The 19,152-nt window shown below is 41.6% G+C and overlaps 1 protein-coding gene and 1 pseudogene across 1 annotated transcript in view; one reads left to right on the top strand and one right to left on the bottom strand.

Annotated features, from left to right (window-relative positions):
- TMEM135 (transmembrane protein 135) overlaps positions 1-16,308 on the bottom strand; it is a 247,594-nt gene extending 231,286 nt beyond the window's left edge. The window contains exon 1 of the mRNA XM_043876380.1: positions 15,969-16,308. Within this exon, the coding sequence (XP_043732315.1) occupies positions 15,969-16,109 (141 nt within the window). The 5' untranslated portion in view covers positions 16,110-16,308. The remainder of the gene's footprint in view (positions 1-15,968) is intronic.
- A 1,894-nt stretch (positions 16,309-18,202) lies between these two features.
- LOC122706459 lies at positions 18,203-18,779 on the top strand (annotated as a pseudogene).
- Positions 18,780-19,152: the final 373 nt, after the last annotated feature.

The raw sequence follows: 19,152 nt of genomic DNA, 5'->3' as shown, positions 1-19,152 counted from the left end.
CACTGACTCAAAGGACATGAATTTCAGCAAACTCCAGGAGATAGTGAAGGACAGGGAAGCCCGGTATGCTGCGGTCCATGGGACTGCAAAGAGTAGCACGTGACTTAGTGATTGAACGACAACAACATTATCTGTTCTATGAAGTGTTCTGAAGACATTTCTCTCTCTAGTAATTCCAGATATTTGGAGAAAATGAATGGCAATTACAGCAACTATAGAAAAAGCTGAGTGGTCCTCATGAGACTGAAAACTAAACTACATTTTTATAGGACAAACTGATTCAAAATAAAAACAGAACTTCAATGAACAGAATTGAAGTAGAACATTCATCTCAGGTCAGAAGACTTCCCCTATTTTTTTCTCCACCAAATTTCAAAACTCTTCTAGAAGAATAAGATCTCATTTATAAAAATACTTAGCATAATGAGGGAGGTTGAATTACTCTGTTGTCACTTAGAACTTTATGCTGTATGTGCTGGTTAAATCTGTGTCAACTCAACTAGGCCACAAGGTTGCCACACATTCTCGGTGTGACCGTGAAGGTGTTTCTAAAAGAAATTAATGTTTTCAGTATACTGAGTAAAGCAGATTAAGTAAGTGTTAGTCACTCAGTCGTGCCCAACTCTGCGACCCCACTGACTGCAGCCCAACAGGCTCCTCTGTCCATGAGATTTTCCAGGCAAGGATACTGGAGTGGGATGGTATTTCCTTCTCCAAGGGATCTTCCCAACCCAGGGATCAAACCCCGGTCTCCTGCACTGCAGGCAGATTCTTTACCGACTGAGCTACAAGGGAAGCCACAATGTGGGTGGGCCCCATCTAATGAACTGAAGCTCTGAACAGGACAAAATAGCTGAGTAAGAGGGACTGCCTCTTGCCTGTATGCCCTCAGGCAGGGGCATTAACCTTTCCCCACCTCACACCCAGAGATGGCCTTAAACTGGAGCTGACACTACTGGCTTTCCTTGTTATCAGGTGTTAGGACAGGGACTAGAAGGAACTACTGCTTGCCAACTGTGGATCTTGGAATTCCTCAGCCTCTATAATGGTTAAGCCAATGCCTTATAAGAAGTTACTCAGTCTGTCTGTCTGTCTATATATAAATACACTGCGTGTGTGTGTGCACACCACACACACTCTCATACATAACACACACACTTTCACATACTCACACACACTCCCCTTCAGGTTCTGTGTCCCTGGAGAACTCTAACAAATACACTGAACTTAAACTATTTCCAACACTTTTAAGGTTAAAACTATTTTTAAGCTACAAAGTCCAAATTTAAATTCTAAAACAAAAAGACAAGGAGCCTAGTATCACAGACCAATATTTACATGTCTTTTTGCAGTTTTCAAAGCTTTCACACATGTACTATCTCATATGATTACCAAAGGATGTCATGAGTAGTTAAGACAGAGTTATCACCTGCTTATATAAGGAAACTGGGAGTCAAACTATAAGTTGCAGAGCAAAACAAAAATTCAGATCCAGTGCACTGCACCATGCTGCCTCATCATATACAGATAATCAGCTTATTAAAAACTGGAAGTTTCCGATCTTCTCTCAAGGTCAGCCAATGTGTGAGCAGGCCACCCAAGATGGTCATTCTTCTGTTCTTGGTATATCCCCTGATGGACCAGTGCCTGCTTCACCTACATCCTACTCACATGCCTACACACTTGTACCCCTGGGCACACAGCTAGTCTAAATATTAGAACTAGAATACCTCCACAATGATAGCTTACCAAAGGGACAGTGAGCGGGATGCCCCCTACTAGCTCCCCTGGTAACCTATGTGCCAATCAGACGCCACTCTCCCCTATAACTGGTAACGTCCCCTCCCCCTGGGAGTGGGGGCTGCTGGCATGTCCTGCCCACCATCCATAGCATGGGGAGGGCTGTCGCTCCAGGACCTTGCTTCAGACATATAAGATCCCCCCATCCATTAAATCACTGATGTCTCTGTGCTGACTCTGGGCTCTCCCCTTGGTCCTGAAGCTGGGCAGCCACAGGGACTGCCTGCCCCCAGGGTGCAGCCCAACAGCGAACAAGGATGCTTATGACAAACCACAATATCACTAGCACCCAAGAGGCACTGTCTCCTCCAGCGACCATCACCCCAAAAGAGGAGGAGATCACAATGGCAGAGAAGGATACTTGAGCTCACTTCCCCCCATGAACACATCAAAAATACAGCTACATGAAGAACAACTCTCACTGAAAACAAACAAGACTGGCAGAAAGACTCTCCTACAGAAAGGCTGTAAAGATCCACACAGAGTCAGAAAAGAAGGGAGGAGAAGTGATCAGGTCAGTACCTGTAGTCCGAGGATGAGACACAGAAGATGAGAGAGATATCCTGGGCTGGGAGAGCCTCCCTGGGGCATGAAGGATTCAAACCACATATTTGATACCCTACCCCTGGGGTCCAACACCAGGAAGACAAGTCCCCTCAGGTGGTTTGAAAACCAGTAGTATTTACAAGAGAGCTCAAAGAAATTGAGCACACGTGTACATACTTGCCTACTCCTGGGAAAGGGCAGAGGAAGCAAACTGAGACGTCCCAGGGCCCTGGCCAGTTTCTCAAGAGGGCCCCACATTCTCGGGCCACACCCACGGCCTGCTCCAACATCTCTTGCTCTAGTGATGCTTCCCCTGTGGGATGAAGCTGCCCCTTTCCAGGAGCGGGGAGAATGCACACTTAGAGGGAATGGAACCAGCTCGGACCCAACCATCAGAGTTTCCACTCTAGCACCTTCAGACCCAACCACATCCCAAACAGGGCAATAATGACCACTCAGTAGAGGAAAAGGTCTGGCTCACACTTGGCCCTAGACGTGGTCCATCAATCTCCAGCCCCACCTCCCACCAAGGCGACAGCTGCCAGCACGCCCAGGGTGAAGACATGACCTATGCTCACTGCAGATCAAGCTCTCCCACCAAAGCCTGGCACATGCAGACTGCATATGGATGCCCCCACACAAGGACATGCAATAATACCATTTGCAGCAACATGGAGGCACCTAGAGATTATCATATTAAGTGAAGAAAGTCAGACAGAGAAAGACAGATATGATATGCTGAATCTAAAAAAAAAAATGATACAAATAAACTTATTTACAAAACAGAAACGGACCTACAGACTTTGAAAAGAAACTTAGGGTTACCAAAGGTGAAAGACTGGGGGGAGAGAGAAATTAGGAGTTTGGGATTAACATATATACACTACTATATATAAAATAGATAATCAACAAGGACATACTGCATAGCACAGAGAACTCAATATTCCATAATAACCTATATAAGAAAAGAATCTGAAAAAGAATAGATACAAGTATATGTATAACTGAAGTACTTTACTATACACCTGAAACTGAAACAGTACTAAAAGTCAGCTATACTCCAATATAAAATAAAAGTTAAAAATTTTTTTAATTTTTTAAAAATTGCATTGAAAAGAACAAAATATCTAGGAATAAACTTAACCATGAAGGTGAAAGACCTATACTCTGTAAACTATAAAACACTGACAAAGGAATGATACAGAATTGGAAAGCAATCCCATGTTCAAGATTTGGAAGAACTAATATTATTAAAATGACCACACTACTCAAAGCAATCTATAGATTTAACGTAATCCCTATCAAACTATCCATGACATTTTCCACAGAACTAGAACAAATAATCCTACAATATACGGAACCACAAAGGTCCTGAATAGCCAGAGACATCCTGAGAAAGAGCAAAGCTGGAGGGAATCATCTCCCTAACTTCACACTGTACACTACAAAGCTACAATAATCAAAGCAGCGTGGCACTGGCACAAAGCAGACGCACAGCGCAGTGGAACACGACAGAGAGCCCAGAAGCGAGCCCGCGCCTCTGAGGGCAGCTCACCCACGGCAAAAGCAGCAGGGATGCACACGGGGAAACGACAGTCTCCTCAGTAACGGCTCTGGGGAGGCTGGGCAGATGCAGATCAACAAATGCAATCAGGATCTTTTCTCACATCACACACAAAATTAAACTCAAAGTGCATTAAAGACCTACATGTAAGACAAGAAACCTTGAAACTCTTAGGAGAAAACATAGGCAGAACATTCTGACATAAAGTGTAGCCATTTTTTTTGGGGGGGGGGGTGCATATATATCTACTAAGGCAAAGGAAACAAAGGCAAAAATAAAATAGGACATAATTAAATTTAAAAGCTTTTGTACAGGAAGGGAAACTACTGACAAAACAAAAAGACAATCTACTGTGTGGGAGAAAATAGCTGCAAATAATATGACCAATAAGAGGTTAATATCCAAAATACATAAACAGCTCATATAACTCAATATCAAAAAGACAAAAATTCCAATCAAAAAGTGGACAGACGGGACTTCCCTGGCAGTGCAGTGGTTAAGACTGTGCTTGCACTGCAGGGAGCATGGGTTTGATCCCTGGCCGGGGAACTAAGATCCTGCAAGCTGTGCAGCACAACCAAAAAATAAAAATTGTTTTAAACATCAAAAAAAAGTGGGCCAAAGATTTACACAGACATTTTTCCAAAGAAGATATACAGATGGCCAACAGGCACATGAAAACATGCTTAACACTGCTAATCCATCGGAGAAATGCAAATCAAAACCATGAGCCATATCACCTCACACCTGTCAGAGTGGCTTATCATCAAAAAGACAAAAACAACAAATGGTGGTGAGGGTGTAGTGAAAAGGAAACCCTAATATACTGTTGGTGGGCATGTAAATTGGTACAGCCACTGTGGAAGACAGTGTAAAGGTCCCTCAAAAAACTAAAAGTAGAACTACCATACGACCCAGCAATTTCACTCCTAAGTATACACCTGAAGAAAACAAAAACACTAACTCAAAAAGAGATAGGCACCACAATGTCCACAGCAACACTATTTACAGTAGCCAAGATATGGAAGCAACCTGTGTCCACCAACACATGAACAGACAAAGAAGATGAATGGATAAAGAACATAGTCATAAAAAAAATGAAATTATGCCATTTGCAACAACATGGATGGCCTGGAAGGTATTGAGATTTGTGAAATAAGTCACAAAGAGAAAGTCAAACCACTTACGTGGAATCTGAAAAGCAAAAGTATAACAGAAACAGACTCACAGATACAGAGAACCAAATAGTGATTACCGCTGAGGCGAAAGAAGGGGGTAGGGGCAAGATACAGGTAGATTACCACACATAAAATACATTATATAGCACAGGGAATACAACCAATATTTTTGAATAACTTTAACTGGAGTATAATCTATAAAAAGTTTGAATCACTATGTTGTATACCTGAAATAAATATGATATTGTAAATCAACTATACTTCATTAAATATAAAATTTTTAAATAATAATAAAAAAACAAAAAAAAACTTTGTTAATAATATATGCCAGAGAATACAAGCAAATATTCAAAAGTTTCCTTAGCTACTTACTATTAAACCTCCCTGTAATGAAAACCATACTAGCAGGCTTCAGTGACGACCATTAAGCTTATAATTGTCTACTCTCAGTGAAAGGGCCACTTTCACATTTATAAGGAAGTTGACACGGGCTTTAAGGATAAATCTGAATATATAGTTCACATATAACATTGAAACAAAATATGATCAAAAACAAAACTCAGATTGAGCCCTATGTATATTATAGCCATGTTCCAAACTGAGGAAGTAATATTAATATTTTTGGTAATATAGGGATAGTTTTGAAAACACACACCTGTTACTTCAATCTATTGCTATAATTCTCCAAGGAATACTATAATCTTAAACCAAAACACTTTTTATAACCTGCCATCTTATGCATACTTAAATACAAATATCATGGGCTCTAATGTGAAAACACCTTAATGAAGAAAAATTCAAATAATACACTTTTTATTGAAGAACTAAGTTCAGATGAAAAATAGAAGGTATGTACATACATTCCAGTCTCTCCAGTAAGAATACTGGATATACTGAATTGAATCCTTAAAACAGAACCGTAGCAAACTAAGAGTTCCAGCCAGAGAAGTAGTGACAATTTGAGCAAGAGAAGAAATCACAGATAACAGAAGCCCACGTGGCTAAAAAATATCAAACTGCCTCATCATTTGTTGTTATACAAATTTCCTTTAACAGAAAATAAAGCTAATCTCAAAAGGGTTAAACTGCACTTGTAGTCATACATTTGCTAAAACTCATCCACACTAAAGTCTGATAATTAACAAATATAGAATCCCTGACTATTTTTTGATAGGGAGGACCCTGACCATCATTCTAAACCAGAAAAGAAATTTAACCATAAATTTAACCACAGGAAAAAAAAAAGAGAGCACAGAAAAAAGAAAGCTTTAAAAAGATGCTTACCTTCCCCGATCTTTATAGACAATTTTATCTAAAACAACCTTGAAAGTGAAAGTGTTAGTCATTCAGTCATGTCCAACTCTTAGTGACCCCATGGACTGTAGCCCTCCAGGCTTCTCTGCCCATGGGATTTCCCAGCAAGAATACTGGAGTGGGGTGCCATTCCCTTCTCCAGGGGATCTTCCCGACCCCGGGATCAAACCTAGGTCTCCTGCATTGTAGGAAGATTCTTTACCATATGAGCAAACAGGGAAGCCCAAAACAATCTTGATTTACCTTTAAATCAGTGAAGGAAAAGAGAGGTTAAAACAGTTTCTCTAACATCTGTAACTGAAAATTTCTGACTAATTTAAAGTATAAATTTTATTAGAAGGGGATCCAACTCCAGAGAATCTGTTAACCCAGGTATTTGTATCATCTGAGTTGCTTTATTATTGCCTTTGGCTTCAAGTCTAAGTAAAGACCAAAGTCAAAAGGAAAGAAATCAAATTCTTGCCCAGGGTATCGGATTTAAGAAATCATTAAACAATCTCTCTTTCTGTAAAGTAACCACTTCTTATTTCTCTGAATTTCTGCATGTTAAAATTTGGATTATGTGCCATAAATGTTAAGCCTGATACATATTCACTTAACAGATATTTATATATTCACTTTGTTACTTCACTGGGAAAGCCTTCCCAAACCCACCACACTAGGATAGGGTCTCATGTAACACTCTCCAGTAACATCCTGTACTTCTCAATAGCACTTAATACAGTTGAAATAAATTTTTGCATGCTTCTTTCACGTTTATCTTCCCCGTTAACCTTAATGTCTACAAACATCTTGTTACACCACCCCTGTATTTCTGATATATTGCAGGCAATCTGTAATCACTGAAGAATAAAATAAGGATAGGAAAGAGAGAGAAAATGAAGATTCAGGTAAATGCCGTTACACTCCATGAGCTCCAAATGGAGCTACGAACGCACGCACTCTGAAATTCAATCTGAATTCTGATTAAATCCCTGTCTCCTGGGCTGGGGGGTTTCTGAGATACAGATCTGACAAAAATGGGACTATGTCTACTTTTTTCAAGGTTTAGAAATCAAAAATGATCAGAATAACAAGCTTTCTTCTGTCACTGCCAATACATACTGAATGCCCAAGGCAACTCCCAAACTGGACTAATCACAAACCAAACTCTAAAGAAGCCAAAGCAAGCTGACACATGTAATGAGTACAAAGACTAGACAAAATAAATGATGATAAGTTAAACACGCTATAAATTCAGCATGCATATAAAAGCAACCTGCTCAAACCTGATGACACTTGAGCCAGCATTCTTCCCTCTTTTCACACTTTTTTCCACACATAAATTCATTCCATTGAATATTTTTCAATGTAGCTGAAGAAAGCAAAATGGCTTAAAATCCTCATCCATTCACAGAAATTGATTCTCCTCAAATATAATTATGAGGAGAGAGCTTCATATACAATTTGTAATATCAATTTACAATACCAATTTGATTCACTAATAAATCAGGCTCATTAACAAATACTTATTAACTACACTCCTATTTTCTCAAGATGAAACAGATTTGTTAGGAGAAACACACCGACGGAAACCCAGTCAGAACCAGGTCAAAATGTTTGGCCAAAAAAAGCCCAGAAACGAACCCCGTCACTGTAAAGCCCAAGGCTGCGAGCCACGTGGCACACCAGTCCTCCCGGGCTCCTCACCTTCCTGCGCTCCGCCCAGGCGCCCCTTCCCAATAAACTCTCTTGCTTTGTCAGCATGTGTGACTCCTCAGACAATTCATTTCCAAATGTTAGACAAGAGCCCACTCTCAGGCCCTGGAAGAGGTCCCCCTTCCTATAACAGACCCATGCACCAAAAAAAATATTAAATCACAACATCTTTTTTTTTTTTTGGCCACACTGTGCAGCTTGTGGGATCTCTGTTCCCAGACCAGGGATTGAACCCAGGTCCCTTGAGGTGGAAGCTCCAAGATGTAATCAATGGACCACCAAGGAAATTTCCATGCCTTCTGATTTGAAGAGAATTCTCTAGTGACAAGGCAAACAGAAATGATGCTGACATTGAAAAATGCTTACCAAGAATTTAAAGGCTTTAAAAAAAATTTTAAATCAAATAAATATCCATTTTAATAAGAATCTACTGACTCAGAAACATGAACAGCAATGGGTCATAATTATTTAGATCCTATATTCCAATGTTTATAGTAATTTAATTTTTATCCCTGATCTATGATAACTAAAGAGACAACCAACAATAAAGATTTGGCCAGCTATATACTCAGACTGCTACAGAAAAGGGTGAGTTACAAGTGTTCAGTACAATAGTCTTCAACTTTCAACTAGAAGGAATATGCTGGAAGTATTTTTTGAACTCAACAGAGGTCAGCCAAAGAATAACAAAATGTCACACAGAAAAACAAGTTCAACATACTCACAAGCTCTTATTAATGAATGGGAAAACTCATCATCTAATTGCTCATTTGAAAGACAAACATCAAATGACTGCTACAACTCAAAAGGGACAATAACAAAGCTTGTTAAAAAATCATTGTTTACTTATGGACTAGAAGGATACAATGAGCCCTTCACCTTCACCTCTAAAGAAGGCCTCAGGCAAAAAATCAAAGGGGGATTACTCCAACATATTTAAAAATTCCACAGTCTCCAAATGTCAAATAATCCAAATATCCCCAGCAGTCTATATCGCTTAATGACTTTTAATTCTCTCCTTTTTTTAAGTAAAAAAACAAAAGCTTCAAAAAGTCTCATTTCTGGTCTCATTTTCTCAAGAAAATCTGCTAAAACAGTGCCTTTAAAAACTCAAGTGCATACTACATGCCAGAAACACTTCACGTATTATGCCTCATTTAATCCTCACCAGGACCTCCGGAGTGAAAATTTACCATTTCTCCCACAGTACAGACACGAAAACTGAGGCTTAGAATACTCAGGTCATTTGTCTGTGATTACCCAGCAGCAAGAAGTGAGCAAGAATTCTAACACAGGCAATTTGATCCCAGAACCAGACTCCCCCCTCCTAAGCCATAGTGAAATATAGAAGTCTAAATAGCATCTTGTAATTGGAGGTAAGCTTGGGAAGTTTTGTAGAATTATTGTTTCTTTTCCATAAAATAAAACTATATGAGAATATTAAAAAAAAAAAACCCTCTGTCCATATCACTTAAATTTTACATTCAGTTCCGCTGCTCAGTCATGTCCAACTCTTTGCAACCCCTTGGACTGCAGCAGGACAGGCTTCCCTGTCCATCACCAACTCCCTGGAATTTACTCAAACTCATGTTCATTGAGTCGGTGATGCCATCCAACCATCTCATCCTCTGTCTTCCCCTTCTCCTCCTACCTTCAATCTTTCCCAGCATCAGGGTCTTATTCAAATGAGTCAGTTCTTCGCATCAGGTGGCCAAAGTATTGGAGTTTCAGCTTCAACATCAGTCCTTACAATGAACACCCAGGACTGATCTCCTTTAGGATTGACTGGTTTGATCTCTTTGCAGTCCAAGGGACTCTCAAGAGTCTTCTCCAACATCACAGTTCAAACGCATCAATTCTTCGGCATTCAGCTTTCTTTGTAGTCCAACTCTCACATCTATACATGACTACTGGAAAAACCATACCTTTGACTAGACAGGCCTTTGTTGGCAAAGTAATGTCTCTGCTTTTTAATATGCTATCTAGGTTGTTCATAACTTTCCTTCCAAAGAGCAAGTGTCTTTTAATTTCATGGCTGCAGTCACCATCTGCAGTGATTTTGGAGCCCAGAAAAATAAAGTCAGCCACTGTTTCCATTGCTTCCCCATCTATTTCCCATGAAGTGATGGGAACAGATGCCATGATCTTAGTTTTCTGAATGTTGAGTTTTAAACCAACTTTTTCACTCTCCTTTTTCACTTTCATCAAGAGGTTCTTTAGTTCTTCTTTGCTTTCTGCCATAAGGGTGATGCCATCTGCATATCTGAGGTTATTGATATTTCTCCCAGCAATCTTGATTCCAGCTTGTGCTTCACCCAATGAAGCATTTCTCATGATGTGCTCTGCATACAAGTTAAATAAGCACGGTGACAATATACAGCCTTGACGAACTCCTTTCCCAATTTGGAACCAGTCTGCTATTTCATGTCCAGTTCTAACTGTTGCTTCTTGACTTGTGTACAGATTTCTCAAGAGGCAGGTCAGGTGGTCTGGTGTTCCCATATCTTGAAGAATTTTCCACAGTTTGTGGTGATCCAGACAGTCAAAGGCTTTGGCATAGTCAATAAAGCAGAAGTAGATGTTTTTCTGGAATTCTCTTGCTTTTTCGATGATCCAACAGATGCTGGCAATATGATCTCTGGTTCCTCTGCCTCTTCTAAATCCAGCTTGAACATCTGGAAGTTCACAGTTCATGAACTGTTGAAGCCTGGCTTGGAGAATTTCAAGCATTACTTTGCTAGTGTGTGAGATGAGTGCAATTATGGGTTAGTTTGAGCATTCTTTGGCATTGCCTTTCAAGTCTTTCACAACTAACTAAAAACTGTCCATAAGTTTTTTTTTCTTTTTTTATTCCTAGAAGTCCAACTCTTGCTTAAGTATTTATTCAGTCTAAAGGTAATGAACTGACTCTTTATAATATAACAAGTCTGTTAAGATTCAACAGAAGTAAATATTAAGTAACCATTTTCATACTCTGAAGAAGGGTGTAAACATCTGAAGGTCAATAAAGAAGCAGATTTTTAAATCACTCTTTCCCAAAACTGAGAAAGGTTCTTCTCTGAAGTCAGTTAACAGTAAATGCCAGTACCCTCATCTGGAAGTCCTGTGGAAAGACACTAGGAAAAACATAAGGAAGCTCTTAGAACCACCTGAGGTAAGTTAGCAAGTTTTCCCTTTAGAAAAGGCACCTAAGAATTGGAACAGCACAGAGTCCATCCTCCTAAATGAGTAACTGTGTATTCTAACTTTACCACAAAGTCCCAAGGACACTATGCTTTCATCAATTTTAGTGGTTTAACAACTGTTTCATGTGTGTAGCAATGGGTACCACTTACTGTGAATGTGTGACAATAACTAAGACTCAAGAAATAAAGCTTTCTGAAATATATTTTTGGTATATACGTAAATTGTTAGCATATATTATAACATTTGTGCTGCTGCTGCTGCTGCTAAGTCGCTTCAGTCGTGTCCAACTCTGTGCGACCCCATAGACAGCAGCCCACCAGGATCCCCCATCCCCGAGATTCTCCAAACAGGAACACTGGAGTGGGTTGCCATTTCCTTCTCCAATGCATGAAAATGAAAAGTGGAATTGAAGTCGCTCAGTTGTGTCCGACTCTTAGCGACCCTATGGACTGCAACCTACCAGGCTCCTCCATCCATGGGATTTTCCAGGCAAGAGTACTGGAGTGGGTTGCCATGCTGTAGGTTCTTAAAAAAAAACTCTATCAAATGGATTGATAATGAGGATTGATGCTTTTTACAAATCACAAAAACACATAGATTCAATGTGAAAAGGCATAGATCGCTACATTTCTAATGGCTTAAGCACTAGAAAGTGAAGGTGATACTAAGACATGGATGCTAGATACCATGATGAGAAAGAAACACAAGAGCAGATGTACAGACCGCAAGGATACCAGAAAGGAACAAAAGGAATCAGTTTAGTACAACACACAAGGTAACATTTTAAATGAAAAGCAGATTTCTATAAGCTCTAGAAAACATTTCTGATTAAAGTTTTCCCTCAACCCAGCTTCCCTTCAACTTCTCTTCTATCAATGATGATGGCGACACCATCAGTCAGACTTGAAATCCTGGAAGCATAAACAAGCCTTCACACTGCCCCGACCTTCTCAATCTCTAAGTCCTGTTCATCCTTCCTATGAAATGCCTCTCCTGTGAAATGCCTCTAAAACTGCCCTTCCATTCTCTCTGCCACTACCTTAGGCCTGCCAAATACTATTTCTTCACTCCTGAATTATTCAAGAGTTCATTCATTCATACTTGCACTCATTCAGACACTTACTGAAGCACCTACTGAAGTACCATGCTAGTTCTGAATACAAACCACCATTCTAATCAGAGGTGGAGACAAAGATCATAACAAATGCACTATTTTAATAACACCAACCCTTGATTAGGGCCCTCCTACGTGATAGCTGCTATTCCTACATACTATTATCCCATTTAAATCTTCACAGCAGCCCAAAAGAGATGGGTATAATTATACCCAAAGAGACTAAGGCTCAAAGAGGTGAGATAATTTTCCTGAGGTCACACTGCTAACAAGTTACAAAGTGGGATTCCATGAAAACGGATTTTCTATCACTTAAATGAATACACTGCATCAACTCCGAAACAGTCTTTCCAATCCAGTCTACCCATTTCAACCAGATTCATCATCTGAAGACACCATTCTGTACTTGTAACCCCTTTGTTCAAAAAAACCTCATGACATCCTCAGCCTGACCTTCAGTCTTTGAGTCAAAAAAAAAAAAACAAAAGCCTGTCCCTTCCCTTTACTAACTCTTCATCTTGGAAACTGCTTAGTCCCTAATTTTCAGTTTTCCTACCTATGAAATGGGGATAAGAGAGAGTTGTATAAGCATTAAATAAGATACGTAAAGGTCTAAGCCCGTGAAAGTAAAAGTGAAAGTTGCTCAGTCATGCCCAACTCTTTGTGACCCCATGGACTATATAGTTCATGGAATTCTCCAGGCCAGAATACTGGAGTGGGTAGCCTTTCCCTTCTCCAGGGGATCTTCCCAATCCAGGGATGGAACCCAGGTCTCCCACATTGCAGGCAGATTCTTTACCAGCTGAGCCACAAGGGAAACCCAAGAATACTGGAGTGGGTAGCTGATCTCTTCTCCTGAGGATCTTCCTGACCCAGCAATCGAATCGGGGTCTCCTGCATTGCAGGCGGATTCTTTACCAAATGAGGTATCAGGGAAGCTAGCTCCATGAGTGTTCAGTAAATAAGAGTTGTCATTACTCATACAGCCTATATGCAAAACTTCTGCTTCAGTCAATCAATACACTACTACTTTTACAAAACCATTTGGATTTCTGCCTCAATTCACACTTTTCTCCTTCTGCTCCATTAAGTATTCTATAAATTATCTACTACATGAATCAGTGTCTGTGATCCTTCTCTTCAAGGCCCAAGTCAAATGTTACTTCTTCCAAGGAGCCCTCCCTACCTGTATCTAACTTAAGTGCCACCAAGGGAACGGGGAACAAAAAAATGCCTAATTATTCAAGACCTATTATGAACTAGAAAATGTGATAGTCTTCAGTGTATTACTTCACTTAATTCTCACAGAGGGAGTCAGGGTAACTTGCATAAAGTCAAACAGTGAGTGACTGAGTTGAGATTCAAAATCAGAAGTGGCTGATAGCCTTCAAAAGCCCATTTCTTCCCCCCACTGCCTTGTGGCACCTGAATTACACATTTAAACAACTGCCCAACACAGACAAAGAACAAAGTGCTGCTATATGGTCTAAGAGCCTCAGCCACCTATACAAATACAACAAACAAAACTGTAATAACACTTATCCATACCACCTGTGGTACCCTCTCATTTTTTTTTTTTCCTCTTCTTTTCTATTTCACTTAAAATAAAATACCAGTCAATTCCCACTAATTTTACTTCACAACCACTCATGAATAGCGACCAAACTTTGAATTACCCAGCTATAATCCAAACACAGATACAAGATCAAATAAGATCAAGAATCTGTTTTCAATAAGTATTTAACCTAGCTGGAGAGAGAATAGTAAAACACAAACTTCTCTTGACCCTTTTGCCCCTACCCCACCTGCTGGCATAGAAGAACCTATGTTTCTGTTGCTCCTCTGAACTACTCCTCATGGAACATAACCAATAAATTATCTAGGCTGTAAATATGAAAAATATCAGGCATTCAACAAATCATTGTTGAATGAATGAATGAGGCACAATAAAATTGCTATGGATTTTCAAAGAGAGAAAGTACATACCATAGACTCCCCACATAACTTCATAATCCTATAAGGGAATGAAAAATCTCTGAATACACCAAAAGCTCAATCATGTTTGTACATATTCTTTTTTTTTTTTTTTTTTTAATAAATGAGCTATCGACTAGCGACCATTCAAGTGGAAAAGCAGATAAACATGGATCTCTGCCAAAGAAAATCAAGGAAGACATTTATCGCTCTAAGGATAAGTTTATTATCAGCCTCTGCTCCAGATCCTTACTATTCAAAGCATGACTCTTGGTCCAGAAGCATTAATATCACCTGGGAGTTGGTCAGAAATGTAGAATTTCAGGCCCCACCAAGATCTACTGAATCAGAACCCCCATTTTAACATGCTCCCCCAGCAGACTCCTAACACACGTTAAGTTTTAAAAGCACCAGTGAATATGATACAAATGAAACTGGCTTCTGCAAGCCCAGAGAAAGTTACCATCTTCTGCTCGGTTATCTCTGTAATAAATAATCAGACTTCTGAAGAATTCTACAGCTATGGCCATGACACACCTTCAGGAATATTAGGGTATAAATTTAAATTATTACTCAATGAGAAGAACTGACCATCCACTGAATACTGACTAGAACTTTTAGGAAACATACAAAAAATATACCTCTGCCTTCTTAGGACATAGACTCTATTGGGCAAGAAAATAAGACAATAAACTTAAATAACCAAAGTGATCTTGGTTAATTAAAGATTAAAGAAATCTTTAATACAAAGGATGAGATTACTGGGGAAAAAGAGAGAGAGAGAGATGCTGGTTAGAACATGTAAGAACAAACTAACAACTCTCAGTGATACATACACATATTTTCAAACAGTCTCTATTTAAAGCTCCAAATTTAGACTGCCCTACCTGTAAAGCTGTGGAATAAAGGACCTACAAGTGACCTACGTCAGATCTCCTAGACACCTTCACTGACTCCTAGACTGGAATCACCTTTTACAACACCGAGCAAAATCTCAACCTGGAGACCACTTTGTGAACCTGCAAAAACACTTTGCAAAACCTTCAAGCCACAATCCTGTCATTCCCAAATTGACACAAGATCTGAGGTCATGGGGACCTGATGTCAAACATGCCCTTAAAAAAAAAAAAAAAAAACCTGGGGGGTGGGGGTGGGGCGAGAGGAACGCCAAAACAGAGGGAATTAGGTGAGGAATGACTGCAGGCCATTTCTCATCCCCTCGCTGACCTACGAAGACCTCTCCATCACAAGGCAGGAGAGAGGAAAAGCAACGCAGGTGTGTGCATTTACAGTTTGACGTGGCCCCCAAACTTAATCCTGAAGTTGAGAACACATCTTCTCCCCCAACAGCAGACGTTCAGATGACAGCTCAACCTCTTAACTCCCTTCCCCCTTCTTCCGTCCCAGCGGGATTTAGGTTATCAGCCCCTTGCGATCTCCCCGCCTCCCCAAGCCCACCCACTCCTGCCCCCCAAAAAACACCCCTGATCGCTCCCAAGGAGAGGCTGACAAGACAGCGGGCGCCCCGAGCCCGCCCCGCCGGAGCCCATCGCGCACACCGCCCTCGGCCTGGGGGAGGGCTGACGGGGCTCACCAAGTACAAGGGGGCATAGATTTTCAGGGACTCCTCCAGGGCGCCCCTGGTGATGTGCAGAAAGGAAAGCCAGCAAGACGGATGCCAAGTGTGGCCGATCTCGTAGCAGTTGTGAGGGATGGACTTGCTGAGCGCCGCCATGACGAGGAGCCGCGCGCGGGGGCCGGGAGGGGCTGAGCCGGCGCTCGCGAGGGAGGAAGCTGGGAGGGCGGCGCGCACCCTGCCGCGGCGGGCCAGCCGGGGCCGGCCCCCGGGGAGGCGCGGAAAAGAGGGGAAAGGTAACGCGAGCGGGGTTACTCGGGGCCAAAGTCCTCGGATGTTGGGCGCTCGGCGTATAGCAGCTCGAGGGGGCGGGGCGCGCAGCCGGGGAGGCGGGGAGAGGCGGAGCGTGCGCGCCCCCGCCGGCGCCCGCGCCCCCGCGCGCCCCCGGCCAAGCGCGTCCCCGAGCGGCGCGCGCCGCCGACGCGGGGAGCTAGAGCGCCGCTCGGCGACGCGCCGCCCGCCCGCCTCCTCACGGCCCGCGCCGCGCGCGCCCTGACAGACGCGCCCCAATGGGCGCGTTGGGTCACTGAGTACTCCAGCCTCGGTGCTCTCAAAGCCCAGCCAAGTAGAACTGAGGGCAGTGGAAGAATGGGTGAAATGGGTTTGTTGGGAACTGGTGGAGGAAGACGGTTGCCAGAGGCGAGCCCAGACAACCATCCTCCTCAGAAGGGCCAGCTCCCCTGCCCTGGAGCGCCAGGTAATAAATAATAAATAGCTGAGACTGTCTGCTGGTTGGGATCCAGCAGCGCCCTCGATGACTCGGCTTTCTAAGCTCGGCGGTGCCTGAGAAGGCTCAACAAATTTGCTAGTTGTGCACTTTCCCTTCTTGTAAGGGAAAGGACGCCAGTATGTCTTTGTCCCCAAACCCTGGGCCACTGAGCCATCCATCCTATCTACAGCATCCTCACAGGTACGCATCAGCCAAGTATGTAACCCAGCAAGGACTCACTTGCCCCAGGCGCAGAAAGCCAGACTCTGACAGCAGGTGTTTGCAGCAAAGGAAGGGTTTATTGCAGGGTACAGGGAGATTATGAAGGACAGGGAAGCCTAGCGTGCTGTAGTCCTTGGGGTCGCAAAGAGTCGGACACCGACCGAACACCAACCACCACCAAGCAAGAGGGTGAGAGAGACTGACTTCTTGACAAGCCTCAGATCTGCTCCCACTTGGTCAGTGAGTTAGGGGTTTCTTAAAAAGGGAAAACAGAGACTAGGATGAATCATCTTGTGACTTTTTTTTTTTTTTTATGGTAGTTTTGGAAATCAGGATGTCTTGGATTCTCAGGTCAGGTGGCCCATGGCTTAGGGGTCTGTGAGCTCATCTTGCTGTGGAGAAACAGGCTGAGTTTGTACATTAATGATGTTATCTATAATAGCTATTTTAGTATATTAGCAATTGTATCAGCAACAGCAGTTTCAGTCATCTGACTAGTTGATTAGTGTTCACTTAGCACAGGATTGAGGTCGTGGGAGGGTGAGGAAGGAAATTAAGTTTTAGATAGCGAGATTATTCATAAACTTGGGAAGAGAACTCGATTTTAGGGGGACTCTGCTTAAAATCGTACACCTAGTAGAGACAGCCGTGGTCTTAGAACTGGTGCCTGGCTAGAGGGCTGCCAACAGTTGGCATGACAAGGAACCTATGTGGCCCATGAGACTTATAAACTCTGTAAGAGTCAGTTTCCTCACACATAACTTTCCAGGTTCCCTGGAATTTCAAATTCTAAAGTGTCTTAAAGCAGGAGCTTGTCATTAGACTGTTTAATACTATTACTTTTATATAGAGCCCTTAGATGAATCCCATTCTAATCTAGTCTTCATTTATTCATTCTGTAAATATTTACCAAGCACATACTATTTACAGGCAGGCTTCCCAGGTGGCTCCATGGCAAAGAATCTGCCTGCAGGAAACGCGGGTTTGATCCCTGGGTCAAGAAGAACCCCTGAAATAGAAAATGGTAACCTGCTCCAGTATACTTGTCTAGAAAATTCCATAGACAAAGGAGCTAGCAGGCTGCACTCCATGGGGTCACAAAGAGTGAGACATGGCTGAGCACACACACACACATTATTTTCAGGCACTATTCTAAGTTCGGTAGATTCAGCTGTGAACAAGAAAGGTTTCCACCTACTTCTCCATCTCCTCCCAGTGCCATAGAGCTGGGGCCTGAGCTGGCATTTCAGCCCCAGGCACTATGACTTTTGAAGTTACAGTGGATGACGAAGTTACCAAAGGTTTTAATGATAGGAAAATAAAGAAATATCAACACAAAAGAAGATGAAAGAAGGTTCTGTTTAAATGATGAGGAAAGACAAATAATTATAATAGAGGAACCAAAACTGATCTTAACAAATGACACTAGTGATACCACGGAGGACCCCTAGACATTTTGTTGTGAAGTTGCTACCTCTGAATGATTACCAGTTTGCTGTGTATGATGCCATATAAACAACAAAAAAGTTTAAGAATACCTAGTATTGATCTATAGTCTAAGAATACCTAATATTGATCTATTGATGCCATACACACAACAAAAAAGACTAAATACCTACTATCAATACCTAGTATTGATATTCTGGGCTTCTAAGAGTGTACCTTTTCAAAGCAAGATGATTTATGCTAGCTCTAAAGAGGCCATTAAAAAGAAATCTACATATATTAAATATGAGTGACATGTAAGTGGAAGGGATGGGATTAAGAAGCGATTGTTACTTGGAGAGAAATTGGGAAACATTGTAGTTGTCTCACTTTAAGGAAAACTCATAAAATGACAGTGGAATACCATCTTGAGTGTTAAGCAGCTTCCATTTCTACAGCTCAGTCAGTTGGAATAGTGTTAGATTTTGTTTTTCTTTGTCCTCTTCCCCAATGGAGAAATTGGAGTTGGTGATGGACAGGGAAGGCGTGCTGCAGTCCATGGGGTCGCAAAGAGTCGGACACGACTGAACAACTGAACTGAACTGAACTTCCCCAATGGGCCCTTTCAAAACAATAAATGAAGGAAATATCATTCATTTAAGTGACATATCAAAGATTTCCATTAGACTGTTGAATACCACTACTTTTGTGCACAACTCAAGAAATGCCTTCCCAAATATTTTAAACAAAACAACTAGTTACCTGAAAACTAAGTTATAAGAAAGC

The sequence above is a fragment of the Cervus elaphus genome, chromosome 2, assembly GCF_910594005.1.
Source record: "Cervus elaphus chromosome 2, mCerEla1.1, whole genome shotgun sequence".
Lineage (NCBI taxonomy): Eukaryota > Metazoa > Chordata > Mammalia > Artiodactyla > Cervidae > Cervus > Cervus elaphus.
The sequence above is the reverse complement of the archived record's forward strand: the minus strand, read 5'-3'. Positions and strand labels throughout refer to the sequence as shown.